A 21,215-nucleotide genomic window follows, 5' to 3' on the forward strand; every position below is an offset into this window, starting at 1 on the left:
CCAAGACTCAACACAGCAAAAAAATAATAATAATAAATAAATTTTAAAAATGTGTTGTAAATTATATATTACACATTATGTTTATAATCTATAAAGTAAAAAATTTGTTAATGGGTAATTTATACTTGTTCTACTTGTATGTATACCTTTTCAAAAGAATTATGAGATTATCAATGCATATTATTGGCCACCAGCTTTTTCCGCATAACAGTACATCATGACTTTCTATATCCATGAATAGACCTGTATCATAATTTTTAATTGCTGAGTCTTGTGCTACTGTGATGAAGTATTAAAGTTTATTAGCTAGTCTCCTTTCTTGGACATTTAGGTTATTTTCAGGTTTGCATTCTTAATATGTACAGTGGTCATCTTTGCATAGTTCTTTCTTTCTTAGGATAAATTTCTAGAAGTGAAATCGCTGGATCAAAGAATTCACATTTTTGAGGCTTTACATCTAAATTGCCAAATTGGGGTCCAGGTAGGTTGCAGCAATTCACATTTCTTCGTGTTAGACAAGTATGCTCATTTCTCCCTATTGTGGGTAGTAGACAAGTGTTCCCACATCATTGCCAATCTGGTAAACTTAAAAGTGGCATCTCCTTGTTTTAATTGGCATTATTATTCGTGAAGCTGACGCTTTTTCATGTTCAGTGGCCATTGTAGATTTTGGCCTCACAGATAAGCAGCTCACAGTCGTCATTGCAGATACTTCAGAAACTTTACCCCGTTCATTCATCAATCTTTTCAACAGCTTATGTTTTCTTTCCAGGAGCGACTAAAGCTGGTGACTGTTTTGGGTGCTGGCCTTCTCTGTGGAACTGCCCTTGCTGTCATCGTGCCTGAAGGAGTACATGCACTTTATGAAGATTTTCTTGAGGGTGAGAAAGAGAGACAGGCCTTTGAGATACGTTATTGATGTGGAGGGCTGAAAGGAGAAGCTTAGTGTTATTTTTTTCTGAACACGGTTCATGTTTGCCATAGAATATATGCCAAAACATATCTTTTGACGTCTTTGACAATAAACACATCAATAGCAGTTTGTGATTGAATGCCTCAATCCATGAATACCACTTAAGATTTATTTGCAATAATGCATGAATTCCGGGCTTTATAAGTATGACAGTCATTTTTTAATGTCCATGCAAAAACTTCCAAGATCCTACATGATAATGATTGTATTTTTAGTGTTTTTTAATTAAAAAAATATATAGATAAACACATTTGGATTCAAGGACGCTTTATGGTAAACTTTGTAGTGAGGACCTCTGTAGTAAAGGATAACTAAAAAATTAAAGAGACCTTTCCTGACAAGCAGAGAACAGTATAGCTGTATAAGAGAAAATGCTGAGCAGTGTCAGCTTGGTTCACTCATCTGCTAAATGATTTGGTCCTTCACACCAGCTGGAAGGCATACTTGATTCAAATTTGTGATTCAGCAAAATCAGATTCCTACTTGTCATGAAACTTCACAGATACCTGTGAAGGACTGAGACCACAAATGTTAAATTGGTGAACTGAATCTTCAAATGCCAAGAGTCTGTTGGACTTTAAGAATAGTATAAAGAGGTAAACACCTTCCAAATTTCTTACTAGTTACGGTATAATAGTCTTTCAGGTCTCAGTAGAGGAAAAGAACTGTGTCTTTTATCCAGATTGATGATGCTCTTATGCCTAAGGTATGAATATGGGCATAATGGTAAAGAGTGAGGATTGTGGAGGTTTTATTGCAAAACAGGACAGAAGCTGAGGATTGGTCAGCCTTAGGGGGAAAAAATAATAAATCAGGAGCCTTAGAGCAGTGGTTTTCACCCTTTTTTGATCATATATTCTATTGGGAAAAAAGATATACATGTGCTACTGTACTGATTTACTCTGTACATTATAAAACGCGCTCCTTAAATAGAAAATTTTGGAATATGAGATTTAAAGTCCTTTCATATTCTAGTGGATCATCTTGAATTTTTCTGGATGTGATCATTACTATCCTGATATCCTAGGAAACATTCAGACTATGATTAAATAGACAATTAAAATTTGTTTTGCTTGTCTTTGTGCTAAGAATTATGGGTGGCAGTTATTTCCTAAACTTGTCTGATAATAAAAGTTCCTTGAGGGAGGGGTGCATTTTAAAAATGTAGTTTCCTGGCCCCCAACCTAGACTACTGAATCAGAATTTCCAGGGAAGGGACCTGGGAATGTCTAATTTTAACAAGTTGTCAAATGATTCTTATTAGACAAGTTTGGGAAACACTGGGGTAGAGGAAAGAACTGTTCAGATTTAGTTTTTGTTTGTTTGTTTTTTAATAACAGTTTATGAGATAATTTACATACCATATTTCAGGTATAGTTTTAAAGTTAAATGTAGCTACTATGTGTTGGGTTGCTTTCCTTTATTTTAACAGTTTTCCTGGTTTTGTCCTAAAATAATTTTGTGGATTCATTTGAAAATGAATGTGCTGTATAAACCTGTTTTTTCAAAAATAAGCATTCTGGTCTCTTTAACCTTTTCACCATAGATTATTCTCCTGCCCTAAGCCATCATTAAAAAATCTTTTAAGGGACTTCCCTGGCGGTCCAGTGGTTAAGACTCCGTGCTTTCACTGCAGGGGGTGTGGGTTCGATCCCTGGTCGGGGAACTAAGATCCCACAAGCCGCCCAGCCTTGCCAAAAAACAGAAAAAAAAAAAACTTTAAAAATTATTTTCATTTATATATTTTACATTCACTCTTTTTGGCGTGAATGACTGCATTTTGCCAAATGCATAAAGTCAAAATGCAGAACAGTCCCGTCACCCTCATCCCCTTTTGTAGTCAAACCTTTCCCCCAACCTGGGGCAACCTCTGATCTCTTCTCTCTCTCTATAGTTTTGCCTTTTCTGAATGTCATATACATGTAATCTTGTAGCCTTTGGGTCTGACTTCTTTCAGTTAGCATAATGAGGTTGAGAGTCATCACGTTGTTCTGTGTATCAATGGTTTGTACCTTTTTATTTCTGAGTAGTGTGCCATTGTTTGGATGAACCATTGTTTGGATGAACCATAGTTTGTTTATTCCTTCACCAGTTGAAAGACATATGGGTTGTTTCCAGTGTTGGTGATTATCAGTAAAGTAACTATAAACATTTGTGTACAGGTCTTTGTGCGAACATGAATTTTTATTTCTTTTGACAGGTGGAATTGCCGGGTTATATGGTAAGTGTGTGTTTACCTTCATAAGAAATTGCCAAACTTGTTTCCAAAGTGCTGGTACTATTTTGTATTCCCCTCAGTAATGTGTGAGAGTTCCAGTTGATTCCCTTCCCAACACTTGATGTTGTCTATTTTGTTTTAGTTTTTTATTTTAGTCACTCTAATAGGTGGGTAGTGGTATCTCAATGTGGTTTTGATTTGCAATTTCCTAATGGCAAATGACGTTGAACATCTTTTCATGTGCTTGATTGCCATTGCTGTATCTTCTTTGATGGTATACAATCATTTGTCCATATTTTAAATTGAGTTTTCTTATTATTGAGTTTGGAGAGTTCTTCATGTATTCTGGATACAAGTCCTTTACTGAGATACGTGATTTGCAAATATTTTCTCCTAGTCTGTGGCTTCATTCTCTTAACAGTATCTTTCACAGCGTAGTTTTAAATTTTGATGAAGTGAATTTATCAGTTCTTTCTTTCATGAATTGTGCTTTTGGTGTCATATTTAAAAACCTTTTGCTAAACCCAAGTTCACAAAGATTTTCTCTTTTGTTTTCCTCTAGAAGTTTTATAATTTTAGGTTTTATACTTAGGTCTATGATCCATTTTGAGTTAATTTTGAACACAATGTAAAGGTTCATTTTTTTAAAAAATAAATTTATCTATTTATTTATATTTTTTATTTTTGGCTGCATTGGGTCTTTGTTGCTGCACGCGGGCTTTCTCTAGTTGCATGAGCGGGGTCTACTCTGTTGCTGTGCACGGGCTTCTCATTGCGGTGGCTTCTCTTGTTGAGCAGCACGGGCTCTAGGTGCACGGGCTTCAGCAGTTGTGGCTCGTGAGCTCTAGAGCGCACAGGCTCAGTAGTTGTGGCGCACAGGCTTAGTTGCTCTGCGGCATGTGGAATCTTCCTGGGCCAGGGCTCGAACCCGTGTCCCCTGCATTGGCAGGCGGATTCTTAACTACTGCACCACCAGGGAAGTCCTTCATTTTTTGCATATGGATGGATGTCCAATAGTTCCAACACCGTTTGTTGAAAAGACTATCTCTATTGAATTGTCTTTGCATCTTTGTCAAAAATCAATTGACCATGTTTGTGTTGGTCTATTTCTGGATTCTCTGTTCTGTTCCATTGATCTATTTGTCTATCCTTTGCCAATACTACATTTGTCTTGATGACTATATCTTTATAGCAGATTTTGAAATTAGATTGTGAAGTCCTTCTAACTTTGTTCTTATTTTTCAAAATTGTTTTGGTTAAACTAGTTCCTTTGCCTTTCTATAAAAATTTAGAGTCAGCTTGTCAGTATCTACAAAAAAAATCATGCTGGGATCCTGATTGATATCGAATTGAATCTATAGATTAATTTGGGGAGAATTGACATCTTAAGAATATTGTGCCTTCCAATCCATGAACACAATGTATCTCTCCATTTATTTAGGTCTTCTTTGATTTCTTTCATCAGTATTGTAGTTTTTAGCATACAGATCTGCAAATATTTTGTTAGATTTATACCTAAATATTTCATATTTTTATGCAATTGTAAATGTTACTTTTAAAATGTCAATTTCCGATATTCTAGTATTTAGAAATTTGAGAAGCTCCATGTAACTTGAGCTGCTGTCAGGGCAAAGTGGCAGGAGAAAAGAGAACAGAATAACCTGTTTTCCCCCCATACTCTTCAGACCACTGGGGCCCTTTTCCTAGATACTGCTGCCAGAAAGATGGTGTATTTCTTGGAGTTGTAACTGCTGTTGTTACTGCCATGAAGTTCTGCAGCTGGGGCTGCCTTCAAGGTAGGGCTGGGAAAGAAAAGAGAGGGAGGGTAAAAGGAAAAAAAAGGGGAGGGCTTCCCTCCACACCAACACCTCTCAGCAGTCCCTCTTCCTGGTCCTCTGCTAGAAGGACAGGGTTTCTTTTGAAGTTTTTGCTGCCCTCTCTCCTCTTGCTATTGATTACTCTTTATAGTCTTCAGGTAGTTGTATTTTGTGTGTTTTGTCCAGAGTTTTTGTCGTAATCAGTGTGTGATTGAGACTATAGTGGGTTTACTCCACCTTGGCCAGCACCAGAAGTCCCCATCATTCTTTTTAAAAAGTAAAATGTTAATATTCCACTTTATTAAATTTTGAGGTAGCTCGACCATGATGTTAGTTTTAAACTAAGCTATCTCCAAATTTTCCTCATCTCTCTCTATACTGATAAGTCACATCACTTTAGTTTCTGCTACTTTATCTTTTTCTCCCTCCACCCTTTTCCACTCTTTCTTTATTGTACATCAAACCAACTTTTCTCCAAACTTTGAAAAAGGAGTTTATTTACATGTAACTACAGCCTATGGTTTAGTTCTTCTGTGAACCTTATAATTATGATAATTAACATATTTTTTCAGAGCTCAGTGTACCATGTTAACTAAGTGCTCTGACACTTTAATAAGCATTATTAAATATGAATTAATGTAAAAAGGAGCCTCTCACATACTCTTCTGTATTTATAGCTCTAAAATCACTGGCCTTAGATGATTATCAGCGTTCATGTGAGAAAACCATCTTTCTATAGAAACAGAAGTTTTGAGAACATAGTTTATTGAGTACTGCAGTGCTTGTTTACTGTGGAGCTAATGTTTGAAACCACCATAATTCTTTGGAACATGAGAATTGATATGTTTAGGAAGGCAGACTGTTGGTCAAAGACCTAAATATAAATGTGATGTGCTCATAACTGGATGATCATTGAAACTGTTGTGGTCAGAAATGGTTCAGTATAGATTATCCCACTTATTTCTCCAAGAATGCCATGTGTCAGATTCTTTAGAGAGATACAGTTATCATTTTATGGCTTTCTCTGTCATTTTGCTCTACACTTAAAGTAGAGGGTTAAATCTGCTATTATATTTAATTAACTTTTATCCTATCATTCATTAATAAAAATGGAGCTCTTTAAGGCTCTTGTTATACTTTACTTTCAGGATTCTGAAACATGGATGATCCTGGACTAATACAACCTATCTCATCTACCTCTTATTCTGTCTGCTAAAATGTCTAGTCTCTGCTTTTTCCCTGCCCCTTCCTCTCCCTTCCCCCTCAGCATTGTTTTATTGTTCAGTATTGTATCTGACCAGATAATCAGGCCAACTATTTCATATAAGATGTTTAAAAATAAATCTCCCAAATTAATTCCATTAAATGTGCAACTGTGTTCCTAAATATTCAGTGAGCACTTAACCACATACAAGGTATTGTGTGAATATATTGCCTGATCATCACAGCAACCCTCTGAGGTGGATACTATTTTGTAGATGAGGCTTTTGAGCCACAAAGAGGTTAAATAATTTGCCCAAGGAACTCAGCCAGTAAGCGTCAGGACCAGGATTTGAACACAGGCTGTCTTACTTGGAAGACTACACTTTTTTTTTTTTTTTTTAACATCTTTATTGGAGTATAATTGCTTTACAATGGTGTGTTAGTTTCTGTGAAGCCTACACTTTTAATGACACTCTGCTACATGGTGGACTTTGTAAGGAATTTCACATTACCAAAACACTGTTTATCTGCTAAAGAAATCTAAGTTTCCTACCTTGTAATGAGATTCTTGTCTTTCAGAAACATGGTAGTATTTTGATAAGAGATTCACTAACATCCCTTTAAAACATCAGCTTTATACATTTGACTATGGTCAGTTTTCTGTTTTACATGAGAAACAGAATGCATCATTATTAAAAGCTACACCACCCTATTACTGAAAACACGTCAAGTGTAGAGAACTGTCTGTCTTTGCCAGAAAAAGAAAAGTATATAGTAAAAATCTGTGAAGGTTATAAGGTGTGAGTAGAAGTTAAGAAATTTAAAACAACCAGTAAAGGCCAAAAATATAAAAAATCAAAACTGGGGATCACCTCAAAAAAAAAACAACAAAAATACCAAATTACCTGAAGGTTTGATTCTTAGAATGCTTTGTCCTTTGTACATGTTAATCTGAAGAAGGAATTCCAACAAATCTGTTCAGAGGGTAAATTGGTTCTATTATATTTAATTTAACGTATGTATCTGTGTCATAGAAAGGCTACATACTATACTGATGGAACTTACTGGAAGGATTCCTATATGAATATCTAGGGAAAGAATTAAGCCCATAATGATTTGCTGAACACTCTGTTAGTGGCACGAGAAATATATGTCTGATGAGCAATATCCAATGATAATACTGGGTTTATATACTTTGCAGTGGGGAATGTGACGTGGAACATGTCTCAGCTAATGAATTACCAACCAGTGCCCTGAGTAAAACAGACACAACGATAACAACCTGAAAGTTCTTTCAAGAATGAGTAACACATGTCCACAACATAATGTATTTTAGTTAAATAGCTTGGTTTTTAAAAAATTTTTATTTTATTTAAGTATAGTTGATTTACAATGTGATGTTAATTTCTGCTGTGCGGCAAAGTGATTCAGTTATACATATATATACATTCTTTTTCATATTCTTTTCCATTATAGTTTATTATAGGATATTGAATATAGTTCCCTGTGCTATACAGTAGGACCTTGTTGTTTATCCATTCTATATATAATAGTTTGCATCTGCTAATCCCAAACTCCCAATCCATCCCTTGCCCACCCCCCTCCCCCTTGGCAACCACAAGTCTGTTCTCTATGTCTGTGAGTCTGTTTCTGTTTCGTAGATAAGTTCATTTGTGTCATATTTTAGATTCCACATGTAAGTGATACCATATGGTATTGATATTTGTCTTTCTCTTTCTGACTCACTTCACTTAGTATGATACTCTCTAGGTCATCCATGTTGCTACAAATGGCATTATTTCATTCTTTTTTATGGCTGAGTAGTACTCCATTGTATATATACACTACATCTTCTTTATACATTCATCTGTTGATGGACATGTAGGTTGTTTCCATGTCTTGGCTATTGTAAATAGTAAATAGCTGGGTTTTGAGATCTCAGTTTTTGCTAGGTTGAGTTTCATGTCCTAGAGTAGAAGGAAGGACGGATGTGTTAATACTGAATATCTGGATCCCATTACTAATCTGTTTATGTACTAATAAGATCATGGGATTATCACTCACTTTAAAAAGTTTTTTTTGTTTTGTTTTGGCTAATGCTTGCAAATAAAACCAATAATGCCTACCATTCATTGTATATAATCCAGTAAATATTTCATGTTTTTATATAAAGTTAAATTCCACTTAAGTATAAGTATTCAGATCTTTTATGGAAAGCTTCAATCAACAGCACACTTATTTCAAGCCATATATATATATGTATGTGAATATATATATATATATAAAATAATGTTGCTGACATTTTACTTATTTGCCACAATTTTACATAAAATTAGGTGTTAACGCCTTCAAAATGGGAACGTCAGGAAATTATGTACTTGTATCAGTGAATGCTCAAAAAATGTTGGAACTCTTTCTTTAATTTACCTCCAGAGTATGCAGCACACTTAGATGAGAATCATCAGTGGCAGCAGAATTTTCCTTGAAAGTAGTTTAGGTTTGGAGAAATATACAACTTATTCAATGCCAATCTGTTTGATATGATAGGTGACCTGTTTATTCAATGTTATTTTAGATCAAAAGCTGGTGATACTAGAAAGTATGACAGTTTTATTGTGATTCATAAACTTGACTCTGAAATGCTGTACCAAGAGTTCCAAAATTATTTAGATAAAGAAAGCATTGTTAGGATAAGATATAGAAGGATCTTATACTCATCTAAATTTTAAAATTCTGATATAGTTATACCTTATGAAGGGAAATAATTTTGCCCACCCTTTGAAAGTTGTAATTAGGCTTGACATTTAGTTTCAGAACTATGGACACCCCAAAAGTAATTATCTTTAAAAATTATTATGTAACTGTTCACAAATAATAGTATGACTAGCACCCTTTAATAAGGTGTTAACCCACCTTTGTACCTAAGCTCGCTTTAGCATAACCTTTCACCTAATTTAGCATGTACATCTGTTACCTATCAAGTCTGGATTTATAAAGAAGCATGTGCGTAATTATCTTAAAACATACAACTAAAAGATTGTATTTTATTTCCATTTAAAAAAATCTTTTTGCTTAGGAAGTAATTAATTGCATAACTTTTGAGATGAAATGCCACATTAAAAAAATACAGAAGTGAAGGCCATTTTTTTGCCTTCAACATCAATTTGTTGAGTATCTACTCAATTTATGGCCTTATATTGATTGTTATCCGTTCATAGATATACAGTATAGCCCCTGCCTTCAAGAATTCACAGCCGATGGAAAATGAATAAATTAACAGTCAGTGACAGCAGGGGTTGGCAAACTTTTTCTGTAAAGGGCCAGATAGTAAATATTTTAGGCTTTGTGGGCCATATGGTTTCTGTTGCAGTTACTCAACTCTGCTGTCATAGCATGAAAGCAACCACAGACAGTCCATGAACAAATGAGCATGGCTGTGTTCCAGTGCAAATTTTATTTACAAAGCTAGGCATGAGCCTTTGTCCTGCAGTTTGCTGCTATCTGAATTATGGTATAGTGATATAAAACCTATGGTAGACACGTACTACTGTGCTGTGTATACATGACTAGAGGAGGACACAGAAAATCTCAAGGAGGAAGGGACTTATGAGCTGAGTCTTGAAAGACAAGGTGTTATCCAGGAGAAGCAGCATGGAAGGCCCATGGATTCATTAACTCCTGCAGAGTCTAAGCAAAGGCAGAGACAGGAGCCCATTTTGTTAAATATTTAGTGGGTACCTTATGAAAAGATAATCATTCAAATCCTTTCCAATAGCATCTTTCTAAATAGTGTTGAAAATTGTAGTTACCAAAATTTATGACTGACTTCACATGTGTAGTTTCTTTACATCTATAAATATGAAGAATTGGTTTTGTATATTAAAACAGAAGCATACCAAAAATTGCCTTGTCTTTAGAGAAAGTCAAGTGTTTTACTTCGTTTATTTATTTTACATTCTTGAGGCCATGCTAAGCTATTCTCCCAGCGCACAGAGACCTACTTGAAAAGTAATGAGTTCTGCCATCTCAGTATTGGTCATCAGGGTACTGCATTTTGAGTTTATTAATTTTTTATTGAAATATTGCATACAAAAAAGTATATGTCATACACACAAGAAAGTACACATATTGGCAGTATATAGCTCAATGATTTTTCACACATTGAACACCCTCCTTTTACCATGAGGCTACATTTTAATTGTCCAACACTACTGATCAAAATTCTTAGACTGCTTCTCTCATAAACTTAATTATTTTTCATCTCTGAGCTTTCAGTAAGTTCTCTGGCTTAAAATCCTTACTGCTAACAATAATTTTGCTTGCATGAAGGACAGGGTAGGCACATTCTGTCTGCCCACCTTTTCCTCCTAGACCTGTCTAGTGTTCAGTTCTCTTTAATTGATCACTGCAACGTAGGCTTCTGATTTCCAGGAAATACCTTTTATTCTAAAATCATCCATTTCTTCCTCTGAAAGTCTCTCTTTACCTCCAGCAGTGCTTCCAAACTGAAGGTAGCAACTCTGGATCTTGAAATAAATTTAGTAAGTTGGACTTGTGACTGGCATTTAAGAAGAGCACAAAGGAGGGACAAGACAGATGAAGAAATAGAATAGTGCATTGTAACCATTGTAAGGCTAAGTATTATTTTTTGCAACTTTTTATTTAGTTTTTCATCTGTGTGTATGTTTACTAGATCATGATGTAAAATTTATTTTTTACTAGGGATCATGTCCTTAAAAGTTTAAAAAACATTGTCATAAGTCTCATGTCAGCAATTTCAAAAACTGCTTAACATTAGCACCATTAACATTAACTGCTGATACTCGTAGAACTTGTTTAAATTAATAAAATGGAAATTTTGGGGCTGGAGGAAGTTTTTTTCTGACTGTCTCTTGGAGGAGCACTCCGTCTCATTTTAAGATGCCAGTGTAACTCAAACAGAGACGTTACAAGAAAAAATGTTGCAGACAGATATCCCTCATGAATGTAGATGGCACAGTACTTTACCAAATATTAGCAAATTGAATCCAGCAATATATAGACAGGATAATACATTTTGACCAATTGGAGTCTATCCTAGGAATGCAAATCAGGGGTTGGATTAATATCCAGAAACCATTTTAATTTATTATCTTAATCGAATAAAGTAGAAAAACCATTTGATCATCCTTAACAGGTACAGAAAAGCATAAACATTTGACAAAATTAAACTCCTATTTATATAAAAAAAAAAATTCTCAGCAAACTAGGAAAGAACTTCCTTACTGAGAAAGGGTGTATTTGAAAAACCTACAGATAAGATGCCTAACACTGGGAACAAAACATGGCTGTCTCCCCTCAACCACTTGTACTTAACATTCATTGTACTTGGGGTCTTGGCCAGATGCTAGTCTGCAGTAAGGCCAGAAAAAGAAAGAAAAGGCATAAAGATTGGCAAGAAGTAAAACTATCTGTTTGCAGATGACATGATCACCTATGTAAAAATGGTTAAAAATTTAAAGCCTCACAATATCAAATGTTGACAATGGAATGGAGCAACTAGTACTCTCAGACATTGCTGTTGGATATGTAAAATGGTACAACCACTTCGGAGAACAGTTTGACAGTTTTTTTTTATAACGTTAAACATACATACACCCATCAGTTCTGATCCTAGGTATTTACCCAAGGGAAAAGGAAATGTGTATCCACAGAAAGACTTGTACCTGAATGCTCATAGCAGCTTTATTTATAATGGACCAAAATTGGAAATTACCTAAATGTCTATCAACAGCTGAATGGATAAACAAGTTGTGATATGGCCATACAATGGAACACTACTCAACAAAAAAGAGGACCAAACTACTGATACATGCAGAGTTAGATAACTCTCAAAATATTATGCTGAACAAAAGAATCCTTATGCAAAAGAGTATATATTGCATAATTCCATTTATATGAAATCCTAGAACAGGGAAAGCTCTGGGGACAAAAAGCTCTTCAGTGCCTGCTTGGGACCAAGAGTGACATATTGACTCCAGGGACGCACAAGGGAACTTTTCTGATATTTTAAAGTACTGTTCCATATCTTGACCTTGGTGGTAGTTACTAGAGTTTTTACATTTGTGAGTTATACCTCAATAAAGTTGATTTTAAAAAAAAAAGAGAGATTTAGACATTTTAAAACAAGTAAATGAAATCACTATTAGGGAAAAAAATCTTAAGATTAAAAAATTACTTTGGGAAGATGAAAAAGTTTTAGAGATGGATGATTGTTGTACAATGATGTGAGTGTACTTAAAGCCACAGAATTGTATGCTTAAAAATGGTTAAAATGGTAAGTAAATTTTATGTAATGTGTATTTTACCACATTTTTTAAAAAGGTTTAAGAAAAAAGAAAAAGCTGTGTAAACAAACAAAAAATCTTTCAAGAATTAGAAAAATACATGAGTTTTTATTATCTTAAGATGGTATGTGCTTTGTGCTTCTCAAAAATGACTTTTAAAGAATTAAGGCAGGCTCTAAAATATTGCAACAGACTTATGTAATTTCTTTGGTCAAAGATTAAAATGCTTAATCTAATTATAAACAATAAATGTGTTTAGTGTGTTAGCCTGTATTTATGAAACACAGCAAAGATCAGGATTCTGGCCTTGAAGTGTTTATGTTTTGAGTGTCAAATACATGAGTATAATAAACTAGCAGTATTACTTAGCCAGGTGTCATTTACTGTAATTCAGAGTATCCCAACAATCATATTTCTAGAACAATCATATTTCTAGAACAATCGTCTTTCTAGAAGGAAATGTCTCTTTTAAACTGCTCTGCCCTTTTGGTTTCTAATTAGTGATTGTCCCCTGAGATTTTTAAAGCTAAAAGTGTTTTATACTCAGTTTGCCCTTTATTTGCAATTTTTATATCAACCTAAGTGTAAAACTAGATAAATTTGATTGTAATTATTTTCACTGTTACTGTTCTTCATTTGCCTATTTTCATCAAAATAAACCTTACTGTGGTTTCTGGTAAGATTGGTGTGAATTTCTCTAGCCCGAAAGGAAGATTTGGGGATGATATCCCTTGGGAATGACTGCTTTCTTGCTTGGTGATTTGCTTCCACTTCCTAGGTTTTGGGAATAATAGGCAGTTAAAAGCTCTGCATGCCAAAAGCAGAGGACCCTTGGGAATTTTTTCATCATGAACTTTAAGTTAAGGGAGTTTATGATTGGCTAGATTATAATATAGGAAGTGAATGTCTTTGCAGTAAAATCTGTAGAGCTTGAAATACGAAAGAATGGAAGCTTCTACATGAAGATGTTTTGAGGGGGAAAACACATTTTCTCTTTACGGTTCATTCTGCTCTAGGGAAACACCACCAAGCAAGTCAAACACAGAATGTGATTGCATCAGACAAAGCAGAAATACCGGTTGCCCACGAACATGAGCACAGCCATGACCACACACAGCTGCATGCCTACATCGGTGTTTCCCTCGTACTGGGCTTTGTTTTCATGTTGCTGGTGGACCAGATTGGCAGCTCCCATGTGCATTCTACTGATGGTAAGTAGCTCCAAGGTTTTCTGGGCAATGCAAAACATTTGCATTTTAGGTGATCACAAATGATTGAATAATTCAATATGTATCAGTGGTCTTATTTAGTGCTAAAACTTTCTCAGGTTCTGGTGAGCATTTCATTCATTTGAGAAAGCTAGTGGGTTGTGACATGTGGCACAAGGGAATGTTTATTGGATTATTACCCTGGTTATTTTAAAGCTCATTTGATGGAGGTCTAGGGCAGAAGTTCTTAACCCTTTTAGTGCCATGGAGCCTTTCAGCAGTCTAAAGCCTGTGGACCTTTTATTGGAATAATGTTTTAAAATGCATAAAGCACAGTATAGGATTACAGAGAAAATCAATTTAATACAGTTACTAAAACATTAAAACAAATTTGTGATATAGTAATGTATGTCTTCTTTATCAGTGCATTAAATAATGAGATAATATATTTAAATCATAAGCAAGTTAGAGTTAAATTTAATTGTTTAGGACATCAGTATAACAGCTATTGTTGAGTAGCTTGACTAAGAACATTAAATTCTGAGATGGGCTTTAACAAGGCAACAGAGTGTCAAGTTGAACATCCAGTTGATTTGGGTTTTTGTTTTGATGGTTACTAGTGTAGAAGAGCCTGATTCACAAAGATATTTTATTACAAATATACTTGAACACATTTGTAGCTTGCTTTCCAGGGAAAGATAAGCTTCTTTCAAGGACAACTAGAATTCTCCAAGACTTTTAAAGTTAATTCCAGTCATAGTAACTTTTTTGTGTTGAGATCAGTGAATTCATCTTTGGTTAGATCAATATCTTTGTTATGGTTTATATTAAATAAAAAAGGATTCTGATCCATGATACAACTTTGATGCCATCGTGATATAAACTTTTTTGATATAAATACATTTGAAAGGGTTATAATGGACATAAGGGTTTACAGATATTTCTTTTCAAATACATTGACAGAGAATTTTGCAGATAGGAACTGCTAGAAAGCAGCATAGATATCTTGGTCACCAGCAAGAGATCCCATGACTTCTACTGTTTTGTGGCTGATGACTGTTAGGTGTAGAGTTGCCTGTTAGTTGCCCAGCTCCGTCACATGAGCATCTACAAACAGGAAGACTGTAATCATGCAACGTGGCAGCACTTCTATAAGCCCTTAATTTAAAGTAGTGATGAAAGAGGGTGATAAATGTTTAAGTTTACTTCATTTTGTTCTACAGCGTCAATATGTTAAACTCATTTACGCAGTTAAAATTTTCCTTTATATAGTTTGCAGCGTAAAGGACATTGTAAGGGCCTTACCAAGTACTGAGTTTTAAATATAGTGAAATCTGTATCTATAAAAATAAATAAATAAATAAAGTAGTGATGAGTGAAAGTGATAATATGATATCTTATAACTATAAAATAATATGAAATTATCTGAATTCTATTGGTAAAGGTAGTGCTACTATTACTTGTAGTTTATTGTCTATATTTATAATTAAAGGAAATGCTAAAGTTCAGTTAGAGGTTAGTACAAGTAAAAATACATTTTTTTTTAAGTTAAGGTCACAGACACCCCCTGCATTCTCCCCGTGTTCTCCTATTAGACCCCAGGTTAACAATCCCTGGTCTACCAAAAAAATCTGTAGAAAAGCAGGCAAAAGACATGAACAGATAGTTCATAAAAAGATATAAAAATGGTCTTTAAACATATGAAAAGATGTTCCTTGCACTTAAAATAAGAAGACTGCAAATCAAAATTCCACTGAGAAGCCATTTCTCACCTGTCAGATAGGCAAAAATTCAAAACCTTGACAGTATACTCTGTTGGCAAAGCTGTGATGAAACAGACACTCTCATCTGTTGCTGTGGGTGTGCATAGTGGTACAGCCCCTGTAGAGGAGAATTTACCCTTCAGCCCCAAAATCCCACTTCTAGGAATCTGTTCTGATGAATCGGCTCCAATATGAAAATACATATGCACAAGACTAATCAGTGCAGCATTGTTTATCATTGTAAAAACACTTCAATGTCCAGTCAGCAGATTGGTTGAGTGTAGTGTGGTGTGTCCATGTAATGGAGTTCTATGTAGCCATGAAATAGAATAAGGAATCAGATCTCTCTGAACCAATAAGGAGAGATTTCCAGGAAATACTGTTCAGTGGAAAAAAAAAAAGCAAAAATAAATTATTATACATCATATATTATGTTTTGTGTAAAAAAGAAGGGGAAACAAGTATACGTGTATATATTTGCTTATCTTTACAAAAAAGAAACATAAGAAGGATCAGCTAGAAAACAAAGTTGATTACTTGTAGGAGTGAGGGCATGGGTGGGATAAGGTAGAAGGGTTTGGGGAAGGCATGACACTTCCCCGGGCATGCCTTTTTGATATAGTTTTGACTTCGGGAAATATGTTAATATTTTCCATATTCGAAAAATAAAATGAAATCAACAAAGGATGGGGGAGCTAACTGAAACAGATGAACTGTACTTCAAATGAATAACACAGTTACACTGAAGGGGATGTAGAAAAAACTAATTCAAGTAACTTATGAATGTAGTATTTGACTATATACCTTTAGTGGTGAGTAGAGTTGGGGAAGAAGCATAAACAGTACTGAACTCTTTTTAGTAGGCTTTGCTTTTTGTAATGGTGTGGGCAAAACAGTTCTGAAACTAGTTTAGATATGTTACAAGATTGAGCAAATGAGTAAATGTGTTGCTGTTGGTGGAACCAGAGTCCTCACTGAGGAAGAAGGGACATGCAAATAGGGAATGAGGGAAAGCAAGAAAGAACCCCTACAGGGATGGGTTGGAATCGGAGCTATTGGAATCATGATTTCTAAAACTTGTATGTGTATGTGTGCATATATACATGTGTGTCTATGTATACATGTATGTATGTCTTAGTTCTGTGTGCAGAGAGGGCCTAGAAGTAAAGACACCCCACTAGCAATGAGCATATCACGGCTCTTCAGAGAAATGGCTGATTCTAGGACAGGACAGGGTAAGGATAAAATGAGCTTGGAACATCTAGTCCTCAAAGAAGATGGAAATATGTCACAGGATATAGGAACCAGCTTGAAGGGGCTTCCCTTGGCCAGATCTCAGACAGTTTGTGCACCAAGATAATTAAGAACAGCAATAAAGCATAAATCATTGAAAAAATGGGAATCAATGGGCACATCCACATGGGAGAAAGATAAAAGGAGAAGGGAGGGCATTTGCTTCCAGCAGAATGCTAAATGCCAGTTGGTAAATGTGGAAGCAGTTGGAGTTGGACAATCATCTTTGCAACCTTCATAGTAAAAATTGGCTCAGGCCAGAATCATCAATGAATGTTAAATCTAGGGGGTATATTTTGATTTGCTTATTAGTTGCAAGGGAAAAAAAAGTAACTAAATGAAGAAATCAGAAAATACCTTGATCAGATGATCAAAATTAATGTCACTGGTGTTCTGCTTTCAGTGTGGGCAGAAAGTTCCTACCAGACCAGCCTCTGTACAGATAACTGTAAACTTTGGACAGAATTTTGAAAACCACTATCTGAAGACATTGGAGAGTAAGTGACCTAAAGGAGGCAAATTCTGGAAGGGAGTCTACACTTGGAACCTATTTTTACTACTTTTAGCAGTCAGTGCCTGTGGGGTAACTAACTGATAGAAGACACAGTCTTTCTGGCCTAAGGAACTGGAGGACAGAGTTCAAGGTACCCAGCCCCTGGAAAGTGAGGGGAGAATCTTAGAAAGGAGAGAGACAGAGAAACTCAGCCCCAAATTCTATGTATAAACTGCCCAAGTCTCTGGCTAAGCCCTGAACCATGCTTTCTTGGGCAGACTCTAGACAGCTCAGCTAAACATAAAAGAACTAAACTGAGATTTAGGCAGCTGCCCAGAAGACAGAGTTTGCAGTTTGAGCCAAATCAAGTTATGTAAAGCAAAGCAAAAAATCAACACTCTTTGGAGGAATATAATAGAATCCATAGTATCCACAAGATAACATTTACAATATCCAATATATAATCCAGAATTCACACCACCAGTGAGCAGCAGATGTACATCCTGTGCCTCTAGATGTGATAGCCTGAGGAGCATCACCTATGTAGTATTCCATCCAAGAATGCATCATCTAAGGACACATCAGACAAATCCAAAAGGAAGGACCACTCTGTTAAAAAACAAGAAAGGCGCAGGGAAGGAAATGTATTCTTCAGAGATATCAATGTCACAAAAGTCAAAGGCAGAGAAAATGTCTCAGATTAAAGGAGACTAAAGAGATACAACTAGGTGCAACATACGATCTTAGACTGGATCCTTCCGGGAAAAGGAAAAATGCCCTGAAATACATTCTTGGGCAATTGACAAATTAGAATATGCAAGAGAGAGTAGAAAAAAATATCAATGTTAAATTTACTGAAGTGGATAACTTTACTGTGATTGTGTAAGAAAATATCCTTTATCATCAGAAATACACACTGAAGTATCTAAGTATAAAGAGTTACGATGTATTCAATTTACTCTTAAATGGTACAGAAAAAAAGATATACACAAATATGTGTATTTGTGTAGTGTAGATAGAGAACAAGAGAGCATAAGCCCAAATGATAAAGCAAATGGGGCAAAATGTTAGACAATTAGTCATTCTGGGAAAAGGGTATATGATTGCTTTTTGAACTATTCTTGCAACTTTTTTTTTTTTTTTAACTAACCAAGTCTTATTTTAGGAAATAGATTTTGGAGTAAAAGGTTTTACTTATGTGCTTTATTCCAAACAGCAAATGAGAAGCACCCTCTGTTGGATGGAATCTGACTCCAGCTACATTACATAGTTGTCCACAGTGGCCTTTATGACATTTTTCTTGCGATTCTTGTCAGTTTAAATTTAAAATGCATTTATAGGTGCATTAATGTCCTGTAGCCCCATACAAAGAATTAAATGTAGTATGTGTTTATTTTTCCTCCTGTTTTGTCTTAGAGGTCACTGTTTTTGCTGGTTTTCATGTATCTGATGACCTCGCTTTACCTATTACCTGCAGGGTTTTAGGTATTATTATCAGTAAAAGTTAATTCGTTTATTAAATTTATTCTGAAGCAGAGTCTTTTCCTATAGATTTATAGAAATTGTGTTTTAATTTTAAAACCTCTAATTTTTTTTAAGATGCTACTTATAATTAGACCACAAGACTGTGTAAAGAAAAACCAAAACAAGCTTGTCACACAGTGTAATATGATCGTTCTTCCCAGTTTGGGGTGATATTGAAATATGTGTTGTCTCAGAGTGATTAGGGGCTTTAGCTTCCCTTCTTGAAGTATTTTAATTAGAAGATAAATTTTGTTAGTAAAAAGATAAAGATACGTTACTTGTGCATGCTCTTTCCATTGTAAACCATTCCTTCAGTGGGCTAGACCCCTCAAAAGATTAAATTCCTTGCAATTTACTTGACTAATGTCCATCTGTCATTTCACCGGGCATTTTGATGTCCATGTCTTTGAACTTTACATTGTTTGGACATTATTTACTTGTTTAAATATTTCTTATAATACCTGTAATACAGATAAATACTTTTTTAAATCTCCAACAAGGATTTATTAAGCAACTGTTGGGTGACCAGTGCTATGCTACATTCTATAAGACAAATAAAAAAATGGAAAGAAGTATAAAATTTAATTCTGTATAGTTCACAGTCAATTGGGAGGGACATATTTAAGTGAAAACAGTTTTGTATATCTAAGGTGGAATACAGAAGAAACCTTGAAGTAGCATGTAGAGACTGTGCATAGAGCTGTACATTTCTAGACAAGGGGAGAGTTGTTCTAAGCTGGAATTAATCTTTGATTCTTTCTCATAGTAAGCGGTCCTAGAATTAAGACTTTGAACAATGTCTTGGTTTTGGATTGATGAGCTGGGCAATTTAGTACATGCCAAGAATTAGGGGTGAGGAGATTTGGGGAAAGGAGAATGAGACAGTTTTGTTAGAGGGTGTTAAAGAAACTGGTTTAACTGGACTGGACAGTAAGAAATAAGATGATACCAGTTGAGGACTTCCCTGGTGGCGCAGTGGTTAAGAATCTGCCTGCCAATGCAGGGGACACGGGTTCGAGCCCTGGTCTGGGAAGATCCCACATGCCACAGAGCAACTAAGCCCGTGCGCCACAGCTACTGAGCCTGCGCTCTAGAGCCCACGAGCCACCACTACTGAGCCTGCGAGCCACAACTACTGAAACCCGCATGCCTAGAGCCTGTGCTTTGCAACAAAGAGAAGCCACCACAGTGAGAAGCCTGCACACTGCAATGAAGAGTAGTCCCTGCTCTCGCAACTAGAGAAAGCCCGTGAGCAGCAACAAAGACCCAATGCAGCCAAAAATAAATAAATAAATAAATAAATTTATTTTTAAAAAAAAAAGATGATACCAGTTGATAGAGGGCTCAAGACCTACTTAATAGAGCAGTTTGGACTGAATTTGAAAAGCAGCAGATTCTTAACTGACCCATCACAAGGGTGGTGATTCAGAAAGATGAATCCGACAAGGATGTGTAAGATGAATTAGGCTAGGGAGAAATGAGAGTAAGGGGAGACAACCAGATGGGAGCCTACTGCTAATTTAGGTTTGAGTTGATGAAAATTTAGGTTAGGATGGTGGCAATAAAATGGAGAAAGGCAAATGTGAACGACGTTTTGATGTTAGAATACAGATAAAGTTGCAGGAGGCTGGGGAAGGGGAGGGGGTAGGCAATGACAATGAGATTGGTCTAGAGAGAAGTGGTCAGACGCCACAGAGCACTTTCCTTGGAGAGGTGAAGCGTTAAGAGGTGTGAGGCGGTTTGGGGTGACATCTTGTCTATTCAGGGAAGGCTGGGTCAAATGAAGAGTTTCCACCTGCCCACCTCTTCAGGACAGGGGAAGCTTCCAAGTGTTTGAAGCAGAAGAAAAAAGACAATAGTGAGGAAAATAATAATCTTCTACTTTAAGAGCTTTCAAAGACTTCCTGCAGCCGCAGGTGAATGTTCTAATAGTTTCTGCTTCATGTTGCTTCATGGCTGACTTGCTTATTTTTACTTCAGATCCAGAAGCAGCAAGGCCTAGCAATTCCAAAATCACCACCACGCTGGGTCTGGTCGTCCATGCTGCAGGTAGGGTCAGATTGCAGTGGAACCCCTTTCTTTTCTGTCACACAGGGACCATCCACATGAAATACTCTAGGGCTGGCCTTTTGGGGAAAGGGTTGCTTAATGAAGTCCTCCAACAGAAGCATGAACCCTGGCATACTCAGTGTTGGGGTTGCAATAAGAATGGTTCTGTATTTCTTAATGGATGAAAATAATTTGTGGCACATGAAAAATACATGAAATTCAAATTTCAGTGTCCTTAGTAAAGTTGTATGGGAACACAGCCATGGCCACTTGTTTACGTGTTATCTGTGGCTGCTTTCACACAATGGTAGAGTTGAGTAGTTGCAAGAGACCAAATGGCTCACGAAG

General features: G+C 35.8%; 1 protein-coding gene across 3 annotated transcripts in view; it reads left to right on the plus strand.

Annotated features, from left to right (window-relative positions):
• SLC39A9 (solute carrier family 39 member 9) overlaps positions 1-21,215 on the plus strand; it is a 47,408-nt gene that overhangs the window by 18,971 nt on the left and 7,222 nt on the right. Inside the window, exons 2-6 of one of the 3 annotated variants that reach the window (XM_061180963.1) lie at positions 773-881; positions 3,174-3,194; positions 4,877-4,987; positions 13,554-13,748; positions 20,799-20,867. In XM_061180963.1, coding sequence (XP_061036946.1) covers positions 773-881; positions 3,174-3,194; positions 4,877-4,987; positions 13,554-13,748; positions 20,799-20,867 — 505 coding nt within the window. The remainder of the gene's footprint in view (positions 1-772; positions 882-3,173; positions 3,195-4,876; positions 4,988-13,553; positions 13,749-20,798; positions 20,868-21,215) is intronic. The other 2 variants (XM_061180964.1, XM_061180965.1) reach the window with 2 other exon arrangements.

This window comes from Eubalaena glacialis, chromosome 2 (assembly GCF_028564815.1).
Source record: "Eubalaena glacialis isolate mEubGla1 chromosome 2, mEubGla1.1.hap2.+ XY, whole genome shotgun sequence".
NCBI classification, from domain to species: domain Eukaryota; kingdom Metazoa; phylum Chordata; class Mammalia; order Artiodactyla; family Balaenidae; genus Eubalaena; species Eubalaena glacialis.